The following is a 12042-nucleotide window of genomic DNA, read 5'->3' on the forward strand; positions in this document are numbered from 1 at the left end:
GAGACGCTTGCGATGCCGATGCCGATGGCGGTGCCTTTTGCCTTTTGCCGTTTGCCTTTCGCCGGCATTAAATGGCCTGGGATGGCGTGTCGCAGAACCATTTCCCCCTCCGTCCGTAAATTGTAATTTATTTCAATCCCATTTTAATAGATATTTATGCTTTGTTTTCCATTCGTCGTGCGGCGCTTTTAATGCTTACATTTCCGGACATTTCAATAAATTAAGTATCTCCCTGCACCGTGTTGTCGTCATCCTGTTGTTATTGTTGTTGTTATTCCATTTCTGCACTCGATTTGTTGACAGTTGGAAATGAAATTGCTGAAATGGGAGTCGGATTTCAGGTGGCCCCAAGGCTGTCTTTTTGCATACACACAGTGCGTATGATCGATATTTGGGTATTTTTGGCTTAAAGCTCTTGGGAAAATTGAAATTTTTGTGGGTTTTCAAGTGTTGTACATTTTCAACACTGTTTCAAACAGGCTTTAAATTGAAATATAGAAAAATTTATATTAAAAAAAATGCCCAAATAAATTTAAAATCAAATTTTACTAAATGTTAAACAAATGCACTCAAAAAAGTTCGAATTTCTGTGCACTTTTTATTACGTAAACATCAAATTAGCTATATTACTGATCTCACTAAAAATAAATTATACATTATTATATATTTTTGTGAACAAGAAATATAATAAAACGTATCCAAACTGCAATGAAACCTAATCCTATTTTTGGGTGACAGTTGAAAAATGTTTCTACGACTTTCCGTTAGTGTCAAGTACACTCAAAAAAAAAAAAAAAAACGAGGTAGCTTAGCAAACAAACTAACGACTATTAAAAGGTTCGACGACGAGGATGAGACGAACAAAACCTGACAGCAAAGTGCTCCATTTTTCTTAGTGAAAGAGGCTACTCGACTAGCATTTAACAGGAAAATCACATTAGGCGTTGTTGTTATTGCCCGCGGGTTGCAGTTCCAGCTGCACTTGCACTTGCAGTTGTTTGCCAGTTTTGTTGCATGTGAAACGTCGACGGCAAAATGGGTGAAATGCATAAATCATTGGCAAACAGGTGCTGGCAAAGAAAGCAAAAGCAAAGGCAGCATCGACTGCAATTTTGCGAACATCCAGGACGAGTGCAAACATACGCATCCACACACACACACACACACACACACACAGGGGCACACATGCGAGGGTGTCCTCGACAGGGATGCCAAAAAAAAAACCTTGGGAAACGGACAACTAGATATTTTCCATCAGTATTTGTAATAGCAATTTAATTCTTAATAATAGCTCATTGTTTACAATACCAAAGGCATTGTATTATTTAGTCACATTAATTTTAAGAATAGTTTGTTAAAAATCTGGCCATCATTATCAAAATGGGTTATTAAAAAGGGATATGAACAGCGTTTGTAATTAAAATATTCTTTTATTTAATAATTGTTTAATTAAAAACCCATAACAAGTTACAAGTATGAAAATTTATTTATTTTGCTTACCTTAGAAAAGTGGAAATATAATTTCTCGAATAACAATTCCTTGACCTTAAAAGATACAAAAATATGTCATAAAATCTTTACATTTTTTAAAAACATTTTTCTTACATACTTCTGATGTACTGTTATTCAGTAAAGCTAGAAAAAATGTTGTTTAATAGAGTTTATTATTTTGGTAAGGTAAAATGCCAAACTATTTTCTTTAAAAAGGACCGCTTTGCATCTCTGGCGGTGGCTGGTAAGGATGCAGCTCCTTGTTGCTGTTCCTGCTGCTGTTGTGCACTTGCATAAGTCTATCAATAAATAATAAATGTTTACTTCATTGAATTTGCAAAAGCAATACGTTGGATAGACTCCAAGCCGAACGCACCGCTCGCCGGGGCCAAAGGATGAAAGGACGATGATGAGGATGTGGATGTGGATGCTGTTGGTGCTCCTGATCCATTTGCCAGTTGCCATCGAACCATAAATGATGCAGCCGCAGCTCCTGACGAAATCCATCACAACGGCTTGCAAATGTGCGAACGAAATTCTTCCAAAAAATAATACTCCCCAAATGGGATTTCACTCGAATCGTTTATTGTTAAACGCTTAAACGGCAGCAAAAGAACTCTTGAGACGAAAATATCCTTACATTCATCCGTTTTGGTAATAATGAGTAAAAAAACTAAAACGCTAAAACTATGATGCTTACGTTCAATTTTACAACAGTTCATTTTAAGAATAGGAATTTTTAGGTTTTAGATGACTATGTGACCAATTTATTTTATTCAAAGGCGATTTTTTATTTAAAAAAAAATAATAGTATTTTGAGTATATGAACATTAAATCCCTAAGGTTTAATATTCAATAACTAGGAAAACCATTTTGGTTTGTCTTCCAACATCTTCAAAACTATGAAAACCCTTTTAATTGCTTATGCAAAATTCTATAACTATTGAAACCCTTTTGTTGGCTTTTATTTTTTTTAACCGTAAAATAAAAATCATGTTCGTTGATTTTCCAAGTTATTTATTAAAGTTTTTGGGGCTACCTCTGATGGAAGTAGTAGTTTTTGAAATGGCCAGTTGGTGGATTGATTGTTGACTCCCGTTCGTTGTCCTCTTCACTAATCACAGCCTTCAGTTTCGGTGCGGGCGCCCTCCATGCAGGGATATGGCTTGCATATTGTGTTGTGGGGCGCCGACGGTCCGTGATCCGTTTTTGCCGTTCCCGCTTGCGCTACCGCTTCCACTACCGCTTCCGCTTCGACTACCGCTTCCACTATCGCTCCTGCTCCCGCTCCCGATCCGCTCGCCTGTCCCAGTTGGGCGGCGGCTGCCAGGACCTCCACGGTGCTGTAAATGTTGGCCATGCTCATGATAAGCGTGCCGCCGGCAGCTCCGTTGGACACGCCCATGTGATCGTGGCCTGAATCTGGCTTGGTCGCCGAATTACGCTTGGACTGGTTCTCCGGCGGCTGGCAGTTGGGCGAGCACTGCTGGCCGGGAATCTCGGGGATCGCACACGCCTTGCTGGGATGCGGACCAATGTAGAACGGATTGAAGGGCTTGTCGTCGGACTTCATGGTGTTCATGGCGGAAAACGGCAAATGGAAAATGGCCAAAAGATAAACCAAATACGAAAAACTGTTATTTAACGAACAAATTTGGAATTTAGGCTAGTCTACCGAACTGCTCTGTGTGAGGTTGGCCCCAAAACTGATTAAAAGTCCCAAGCTGACAGCTTAACCCATTTGATTCTTGCAAAGGAGCCTACTATTTATGGGGTAAAATTTTAAAAAATATTAAATTTTTAATTTCATTTAAAAATGTTTATTTCAACAATACGAAACACTTCTGGATAGTATATTTTGTAAGTGTTAAGTGCTTTACAATTGTTATTTCAATAAATATATAAACTCTAACAAAATAGAATATATATATTTTCTAAATGTGTTAATTGCTTTCCACTTATGACTAAGAATATTTATGCGCGTCCCAATAAATTTACAAGGCATTTTAGCTTGCCGCAATTTACTGACAAGGCAATTGTCTAGTTTAGTGTATCATATATAGTAAATAGGATTAAAATCAGATAACAAATCAGCTTACAAGAGCTTAATAATACCCATGCACACGCTCATGCACTCGCACTAACACACACACACAATGCATTGCTGCTGCTGGCAAATCGAATAAAGTGAAATTCCTGAAAATAGTTTTCTTTGTTATTCCTTCTATTTCGATCAAATTAATCATTTGCGGAAATGTAAATAAATATATTTATTTATTATGTATTAATTTTTTGAATAAACTGTTTAATTTTGTGTTTTAAAGGCTTTTTTTGGTCTATGCAAATAAATTAAATTTGTTACAAATTTAGAGAAAGAAATACAAATTTCTAGAGTACTTTTAATCATAACTAAATTTTCAAAAACATAAATTTTTCAAAATCTAATTTAATATAAAAAATGTAGACAAAATTCTAGAGTACTTGTTGCAATAATTAAAGTTTCAAAAATATAAAATTAATAACTTAATAGCTTTTCTTTAATATTGGTAGTGAACTATTTTGTATTATATATATTTTGTATCTGAAAATTTAAATAAATAAATAAAATAGTAAATGGGTTTCTTTCTCCAAATATCTTATTTAATTCAATTTTGGTAAATACGTTTTTGATCGGCTTAGAAACTGTCTGTTTAGAATGTGAATTCTAATATCGTTTGCTTGGTTTTACTCGCTTCTCGCAGATGCCGCGACGCTTTAACCCACTCTGACTAACCCCGCCGCCGCCGCAAATATGTAAATGTCCAACATGCCACTAAAACCACTAAACCCAGCCAGCAGCCACTAGTAAAGCCAGTCGCTAGAGAGGATCAGGAGAAGGAACAGGCCACTCCAGCAGGACATCAAACCGATAGAAAGGAACACAAAGACACTGAGAGAAACGCTATGGCCGGGCCGCAGGTGCAGCATAGCCAGCGACCCAATAGCGCCTACTATACGGGTTTGAATGGCGGCGGAGGAGGAGGAGGAAGTGGAGGTGGAGGTGGCGGTGGCGGTGGAGGAGGAGGATCCTCCGGTGGAATAACCAGCAGTGCATCGCACACCGGCCTGCATGCCCTGCGCCAGGTGAGCAACGAAACGGAGCTGATCTACCGTGGCAGTCACAGCAATGGCACCGTCAACGAGCTGCCCTCCACTGCCCAGCACCATCTGCTCACGGGTCGAGTTGCCAGTGGAGTGGGATCGGGAGTACGGGAGCAGCAGGTGCACCACCATCAGACGGTGAGCAGCATTGCCGGCACCGGATCGAGTGTCACGGATGCCCTGATCGGGACCATTGCCTCTGGTGGCAGTGGAGGCGCCTCTGGCTCCACGGCAGCACTGGGCATCAAGAAGTCCAGCACGCAGCGCAGCATTGAGATCATTGTGGACGCCAGTCAGTGCGGCAAGGAGCTGGTGGCGGCCAGTAGTGGAGCAAGCGGCGGAGCAGGAGCAGCAGCAGTCGTGTCCACCCTGGATGTGGAGGATGTGGAGCAGGGCGGCGGCGGCGGCCAGGAGTCGTCGTCCTCGCACCGCAAATCTTCGCGGCATCGCCATCGACCGCTCCACCGGCGACTGATCACCTATCTGCGGAACCTCTTCCAGGGCAGCACCACACAGAATGGTAAGCCAAAGGTCGAAGGTCATCCACATTGCACATCTCATGCATTTTACGGGGCATTTACTTTTCAAAGATATTTATTCCATATCAACAGTAATGTTTGAATAATGAGTGACATGTTTAAATCAAAAAATAATCTTCATAGGGCAAACAAAAAGTAGGTTTTAAACTAATAGTTCATATTATTATTTCTCAAAATAAAAAAACACCAATTCAGGTACAATATATTTTTTAAATTATTAAATTAATACAAGTTTACAATTGGTAATTACTAGTTAATAAAAGAAATTGTTTTCCATCCTTGGAAATAAAAGTTAGGCCTTGGAAAATGCTTTCTAACTTATAAATACCGTTTTAAATTAGTTAACCCTCTTAAAAGCAAAGCTAGTAAGCTGTAAGGACTAAAATTTAAAGATATTTGTCGGTCAAATAAATAATTTTTTAAATTAAGTCAATTCAATTTAATTTTCATAAATTTTTTGCCTTTGTTCTATTTACTATTTAAAATATGTTTTCAAATTTAGGTTTAATTACTTAGTCAGTTTTTTTTGTTATGAAGTTCAGTATTTTAGAACCATTTCGCATTCTCCGTTTTTTTATCGCACATATTTTGATTTATTTGTTTTAACTATATTTATTTTTTTGATTTCTGTTTCTGTTTTTTTATCGTGTAGCTGTGAGAACTCTGCTGGTTGCCTGGGGCTGTATCGCGAAGCGTAAGCGGCAATGTCTGTACTTTTGCACCCCTCGTTTAACCCCATAAGACCCACCCCCCATCCCGCCCGCTTAACCCACCGCCCGCTTAACCCGATTGTTTCGCCGTTGGCCATGACTAACCCCTGCCAAAAAGTGCTAACCATTTTCAGTTCGGGTCAATTCATGGCCATGAATCCGCAGCCGTTGGCCTGGCCAACTGGCGTTGCAGATATTTTTTTGCGCATCTTGAGGTTGGCAGGCGAGGGAACGGGAAAAGCGGAAAAAAAAACCGCTCGTAAAACGCGCTTGCGGTTTCGCGGCTGTTTTTGTCGCCTGGTCGAAATTTATGCATGGCGAAAATTTTTTTTTTTTTTGCGGGCGGAAAATCATCGCAGCAGCCTTGAATGGATTTTCTATTGAAAACCTATTAGGAGTTGTGGGGTGTATATGTTTTTTTTTTCTTTTTATTTTGGGGCGACCCTTAAGCTTGGAAATTGCTTGGCCTTTCTATTTTGGGCTTGAATTCAATTTATTTGAGGACCTAGGGAAATGTATTGTATTTTTAGATTTAAGTATTTTCCATGCAAATATATACACATTGCCTTCAGCTTAACAATGAACAAATAATGGTAACATCTTTAAATTTCGGAATATTTTAAGAATTTGATTGAATAATATACTATTGGATTAAGTATGCCGCCTTCCAAAATGAATAAATTTCCTGCATAAATATATATACATTTCTCTTTAGTTAAATAATGAAAAAATAAGAGTATTATCATTAAATTGCTTGATATTTGTGAGTATATGTATAACCAAATTCTATTTCTTTGATTGAATAATTTAGATTAGGTATTACGTATTCGGAGTATATGTATAACCAAATTCTATTCTTTTGAATGAACAAAATGCCAGCATATAATCCATCAACTTTGGATAAGTTTTTCTGCAGACCATTCGAGTGACTGCCACTGCCGAGCGAAACTTTTGCATTGTTACTTTTCAATTTGATTTGATTTGATCTGAAGAGCACCCCCAAAAGCCTTCGCTTAACCCTTTTGTGTGTGCTGTGTCTTGCATGATTAATTATGGAAATTGACGGAGCTCCCAACTCTAGATTGCATTGATTGTTTACGGCTCAGCTATGCGACCCCATACCCTTTGGTCCTGCTCCTTGGCAGTTCACTCAGCCATCGAGTCCTTCGAGCAGCTTCTTTTGTCAATTTGCTTTCCAATCCCAATCCCCAATCTTGTTTTTGTCTGTTCCGCTTAACTCCCTGCTATTCAGTATTTTTCCAACCCGATTTTCCTGCCCGTTTTTCCATCGCCATCTCCATCGCCATCGCCATCGCCTTTCCATTCCCTGCCCCATGGAGCATTTGGCAAAATGATGAGCTCAACATAAAAGTTGCATGGCTCATCCTGAAAATTGAATGCAGGAGCGGCTAAAGAGGAAATCGATATGGAACACAATATAATATTTGTTTGTCAGTGCTTCAAAATGAATGCTTTACACAGGGCGAAATTTAAGCTGCATTTAAGACACACATTAATTAGTAACAAAAGTTTAAGACTGAAATCGGTTATGATCAAAGGAAAAATATGGCAAATATGTAATCAACAAAACTATTGTATATTGGGTAGTTACTTAAATATAGAAGAAATATTTTCTTAGTTTTATTTATTTATCAATATAAAGTTTACTGTCTTGTCAAGTTATTCAAGAGACTTTAAAATTTAGGCTTTAGAGTTAAGAGTATTCATTTCCGTGTAGCAAGTGGATTCCGATGGAAGTTGGGGCAGTGGCTCGGAGGGCATGGCCATGGGCAACTGTTGACAATGGCAGTAGTAGTAGTAGACAACAACATCGACTGGAAATCGAAACTCTCGAGTAAAATTGGACTGGAGGACTACGGGAACTTTGCATTTCACTCGCCTTGCCTTTCTCCACATTTTCCCCCAAATGCTTTTTCGGCTTTCGCAATGGGCGACGGATTTGCAGCTTGGCCAGCGATGAGAAGCGGCGCAAAAGTTTTATTGAAAAAGTTTGATGAATGACAAGTTGGCTTCCTGCAAAACCAGCGACTGCTACCATCTTGCCAAAAAAGCCAAGCCACCCACATAACCGCCCAAAGTCCTCTCAACTTTCGGCACTTCATTCGTAACTCGTCCCACCTAACAAATCGCTGGTTTATGTTATCAAATGACATGACATTTAAATGTTATTTAAGGCCTACAACTTTAATTGAGTTTAAAACGCGCGCGCAAATTGAATCTAAATTTGCTTTAGTGGATAAAGTTGTTGGCCGCGAAATTACGAGCATTTGTGGTGGAGTTTTGTTAGCTAACTGTGGACAAATGACATTAATATGATAGCATATTAAATCGTGCAAATTAATCTAATTTAAAGAGTTTACTTTCTGAATTGAACTACTCATTTGTTTATAATAAAAACTTAGTGATTTATTACTCTTATGGTTAACTTATGAATGTTATAAGCTCTTAAATTTATTTTAATCTATTATAAACAAAGAGTAAACCTTTATTAACTGAAGTATTATACTTGACCACACTAATTGATCTAAAGTTTTTCAGTTTCCCAATTCGATTTAGTATTCCCCCGTTCTGCGGCTCCACATTCGAGGCCCAAAGTCAAGGACATTGAGGGTCCTTCGTGAGCCTTGGCCGCGACAGGCATTTCAATTAAGTGCGAGAAGGGTGAAAGATGAAAAGGGGGTGCCCAGGGGCCACGAGGGAGATCATGGGGGTCCCAAAAGGGGAGCAGCACCGAGTATCCTGGCAAGGCTAAAAATACACAAGTTCAAACGCAAACGCAAGCCAGGCAAAGTTGCAATATGGAGCAAAAAATATATTCCAGGAAGAGATTCCTGAATTTCCGATATACTCTATACAAATAGACATATTAGTTCGCAAAGTGATCAAAAAAAAAAAAAAAGTAAATAAAATAATATACAAAAGAGATGAAATTAAATGGAGAATTCATGTTTCCTCAACTAAAATGAAAGATATTATATTTTAAACTCAGCGACATGCAAGGCATGCTTTCTTTCTTGTTAACAAATAACTTAAATGAAATGTATTTTGTTAGCTACCAAATCTTTCACGAAATAATACCTTTTCCTTGAAGGGTATAAAAATAAGACAGAAACAATTATTGTATGTATGTGTAGGATGAAAATAAATTGGAGTCGCTGCTCGTTTTGGCTTTGGTAATTGGCTTACTCCATACTCCGCCGTTGGTTTTTCCCCTCCCTGCGGAATTTTCCTTAATGTTTTCCTCGCTGTTTTGCTTTCTTTCTTCAATGTTTTACTTTTCTTTTTGTTGGTTTCAGTGCCGCTGGCTGCATTTTATTGTCCTGTCCTTTGCCATCGCCTGTTTGCCTTAATTTTTTCCCGCTTTTCTGCTGCCTTATCCTCGGGACAGCTCAATCAGTGTGTACAACTTTCCTTCCTCGTCCTTTTGGTCCCGGTTTTGTTTGCCTGTTTGTCCGTTTGCCTTTCTGCGCTTTAATGCACTTCATAATTTCTTCATTACGCCACGCCCACACACCACTTTCGCCCACACTTTTGTCGGCAGGATGGGACCTTTGGAAGGTAATTGAATTCGTTGTCTGCATTTTGTGGTCGCTTCATTTTGTGCACTTGATGGTCTTGCCAGTATTTCGTCCGGCTCTGGCTCTGCCTTTAATTATAATTTCATTATTTGCTGTTTGCTCGTTGTTTCTGCTTCTGCTTCTGCTGCTGCTGCTGCTGCTGCTTATTGCATATAATTTTTAATGGCCACCGCGATGCTTTAAGTGCATCAAGTCCATTGAGACCTGCTTGTCCACTGCCACGCCCCCCCAGCTCCTGTGTCACAGTTTTGTTTGGCTGTCTCTTGTTACCCGCTTCTTGGCACACTTTCTCGCCTTTCACCGCCAGCCAAGCGAAAGCAGGAGGTGGCAAGGATGTCGCCCCAGTAGTGGCAACTGTGTCGCAGCTCAGCGATCGTACCCTGTAAATGCACTGTAAGTGTCCTGCTTGGGCTGTTACAAATCCGCAAAACATATATTGACTGGCCAATACAACTGATCTTAGCCTTTGGTGGGCTGGGCTTTAATATAATTAAAAAATATTAAAACTCTGTAAGACAAGTTATGGACTGGGAAGTGCAGTTTTGGTATTCTTGCTGGAAAATTCAAATAAAATTGCATCAATGAGTAATATAATTAGCGAAAAAAATAAATGCAAACACAATAGTAAAATTGTCATACCCTATCGTCAAATTTGCTTAACCTAACAATAACTAATTTAAGTGTTTCAAAAGCATTTTTATTAGAAAACACTGCATAACTGTATAAAGATCGTAAATTAAATAATTTTTTCGTTTTCCAGGGTATTATGAGCTTGGTTGAGATGCCTGGCTGCCTGTTTGCCTTGCCTTGCCTTGCCTTGCCTTTCGTGTGCATATGCATTTAAGTGTCAGGGCCTGCCACATTTTAATTTATTTAAGCGCATTCGACGCGGCCGTAAATGAGTTAAGTGCAATTCGACTCTCACATTATCTGGCTGTTTGTGTGTGTGTGTTAATCTGGGGGTGTGCAGGTGTAGGTATACGACCACGCCCCCACAAATTTGTTTTGGCCATTGTCTGAGGCAGCAGCGACTGCAACTCGAATCCAACAATCGCGACCGCAAAAATGCGCAATAAAACAAAGTAAAAGCCGAAAAAGTTTTTTCATTAACACCCCTCCCCTCTGATTATCCCAACGAAAAAAGGTTGCAACAATGTGATGGAAAACATGGCACAAAGTTGCACTGCTTTCATTGCATATGTGTGTGTGTGTGTTTGTGTGAGCACCGCCTGAGGAGGAAAAAAATTATACGAAATTAAATGAGATAAGTGTCGGAGCATTGTCTGTGCGGCAAACTTGCAGTCCAACTTTTTACTCGCCCTCTTTTCTAGTTTTTCCCCCTTATTTTTCATTTTTCCTATTTACTTTTTTTTTTTTTTTTTTTTTTTGTTGGTTGGCCTGTCCATGTGTGGATAAATCTGTTTTTAGTCGGATTTCATCTTGGCGAAAAAAAAAGGAAGAGGGGTAATAGTAAATGCAGCTAAAGTACACATTTCTTTATACAATAAACTATTTGCCAAGCTAAGCCCAGGAAATGAAAATCCTCTGGCTTAAAGTGAGGCTTTAAAATGTAAGGCTGCAGAGCTTATGGTGTATTGAAAAATACACAAGTCCTTTTGCCGCACCAATTTGGGGCTCATAAATATTTAAACAAAGTCGCAAGCGCTGAGCATTGAAAATTTAGGAATACGAGTATAATTTGTAATAACACAAAGGAAATGTTTATGAGATTTATTTGTGTTTGAGCTCACTATTTTGTTTAGTTATATAAATCATCTGGAAAGAAATTATAGTATCTTTTGACTATGTGACTATGTCACATATCAACATTCAAATATTGCATATAAAATCTATCATAATATCATATTTTTTCCTTGAAAAACCGACTTGTTGATGTTTGTATTAGCATATAAATATACTTATACATTTGTATGTATATAAGACTCTGATTTCAAATTTTCTTACTGCAGTTGACATGTTCAACGATTTTCATGACTCACCAATTAATTTTTATTTTCATAGCAAATAACAAAAGAAAGTTTTTGCTTGGGAAAACCCAATAAATCTGCAATGGCCAGCATAAAATTGAATTCTCTTCAGCATGCGGCGAGCGTTTATATTCAAACGAATCTTTTATTTGTCGGTTTGTCGATCAAAAAAGCAGAAAGAAAGCGGAAAACCAGAGATAAAAAAAAGAAGAGCTGTAAAAGCAGCCAACGGCATTTGGAGATGCTTCGCTTTCTCCATGTCTGCATGTGTGTGCGTGTGTGTGTGTGAGAGTATCTGTGAATGCTTCGATTGAGTGCGCATCTTCAAAGGCATACCGCCCAGAAAACGCTTTCTCCTTGTCACTCTACAAGTAATATTATATGTATATTTTTTTTATTAATTTACACTTTTATAGTAGTTGACAAAGGAGGGGGCGTGGCTGTTGGCGAGGTAAACATTTGGAAAAACTGCAGTCGCTGGCACTTATCGACATGGCGCACACTTGAAATTGAACGAAAGCAAATATTTTTACTGCACAACAAAACAGAAACAACAAATGCAGCGCATACCTAA

The 12042-nt window shown here is 38.7% G+C and overlaps 2 protein-coding genes across 5 annotated transcripts in view; one reads left to right on the forward strand and one right to left on the reverse strand.

Annotated features, from left to right (window-relative positions):
• Nucleotides 1–12042, forward strand: part of LOC108142419 — an 86797-nt gene that overhangs the window by 52292 nt on the left and 22463 nt on the right. For 3 of the 4 annotated variants that reach the window (XR_001774293.2, XR_001774294.2, XM_017266274.2), the window contains exon 1: nucleotides 4344–5152. The exons of the other annotated variant lie outside the window; for it this stretch is intronic. Coding sequence is in view for 1 of the 3 variants with exons in the window: in XM_017266274.2 (XP_017121763.1) it covers nucleotides 4435–5152 (718 nt within the window). In the remaining 2 variants the exon portion in view is untranslated. Of the gene's footprint in view, nucleotides 1–4343; nucleotides 5153–12042 lie in introns of those variants that run through there. 4 annotated transcript variants of the gene reach the window in all.
• Nucleotides 2492–3211, reverse strand: LOC108142420. The gene has a single exon (XM_017266275.2). The coding sequence runs from the start codon at nucleotides 3071–3073 to the stop codon at nucleotides 2606–2608; it is 468 nt and encodes a 155-aa protein (XP_017121764.1). The 5' UTR covers nucleotides 3074–3211; the 3' UTR covers nucleotides 2492–2605.

Source organism: Drosophila elegans, unplaced genomic scaffold, assembly GCF_018152505.1.
Source record: "Drosophila elegans isolate 14027-0461.03 unplaced genomic scaffold, ASM1815250v1 contig_149, whole genome shotgun sequence".
Lineage (NCBI taxonomy): Eukaryota > Metazoa > Arthropoda > Insecta > Diptera > Drosophilidae > Drosophila > Drosophila elegans.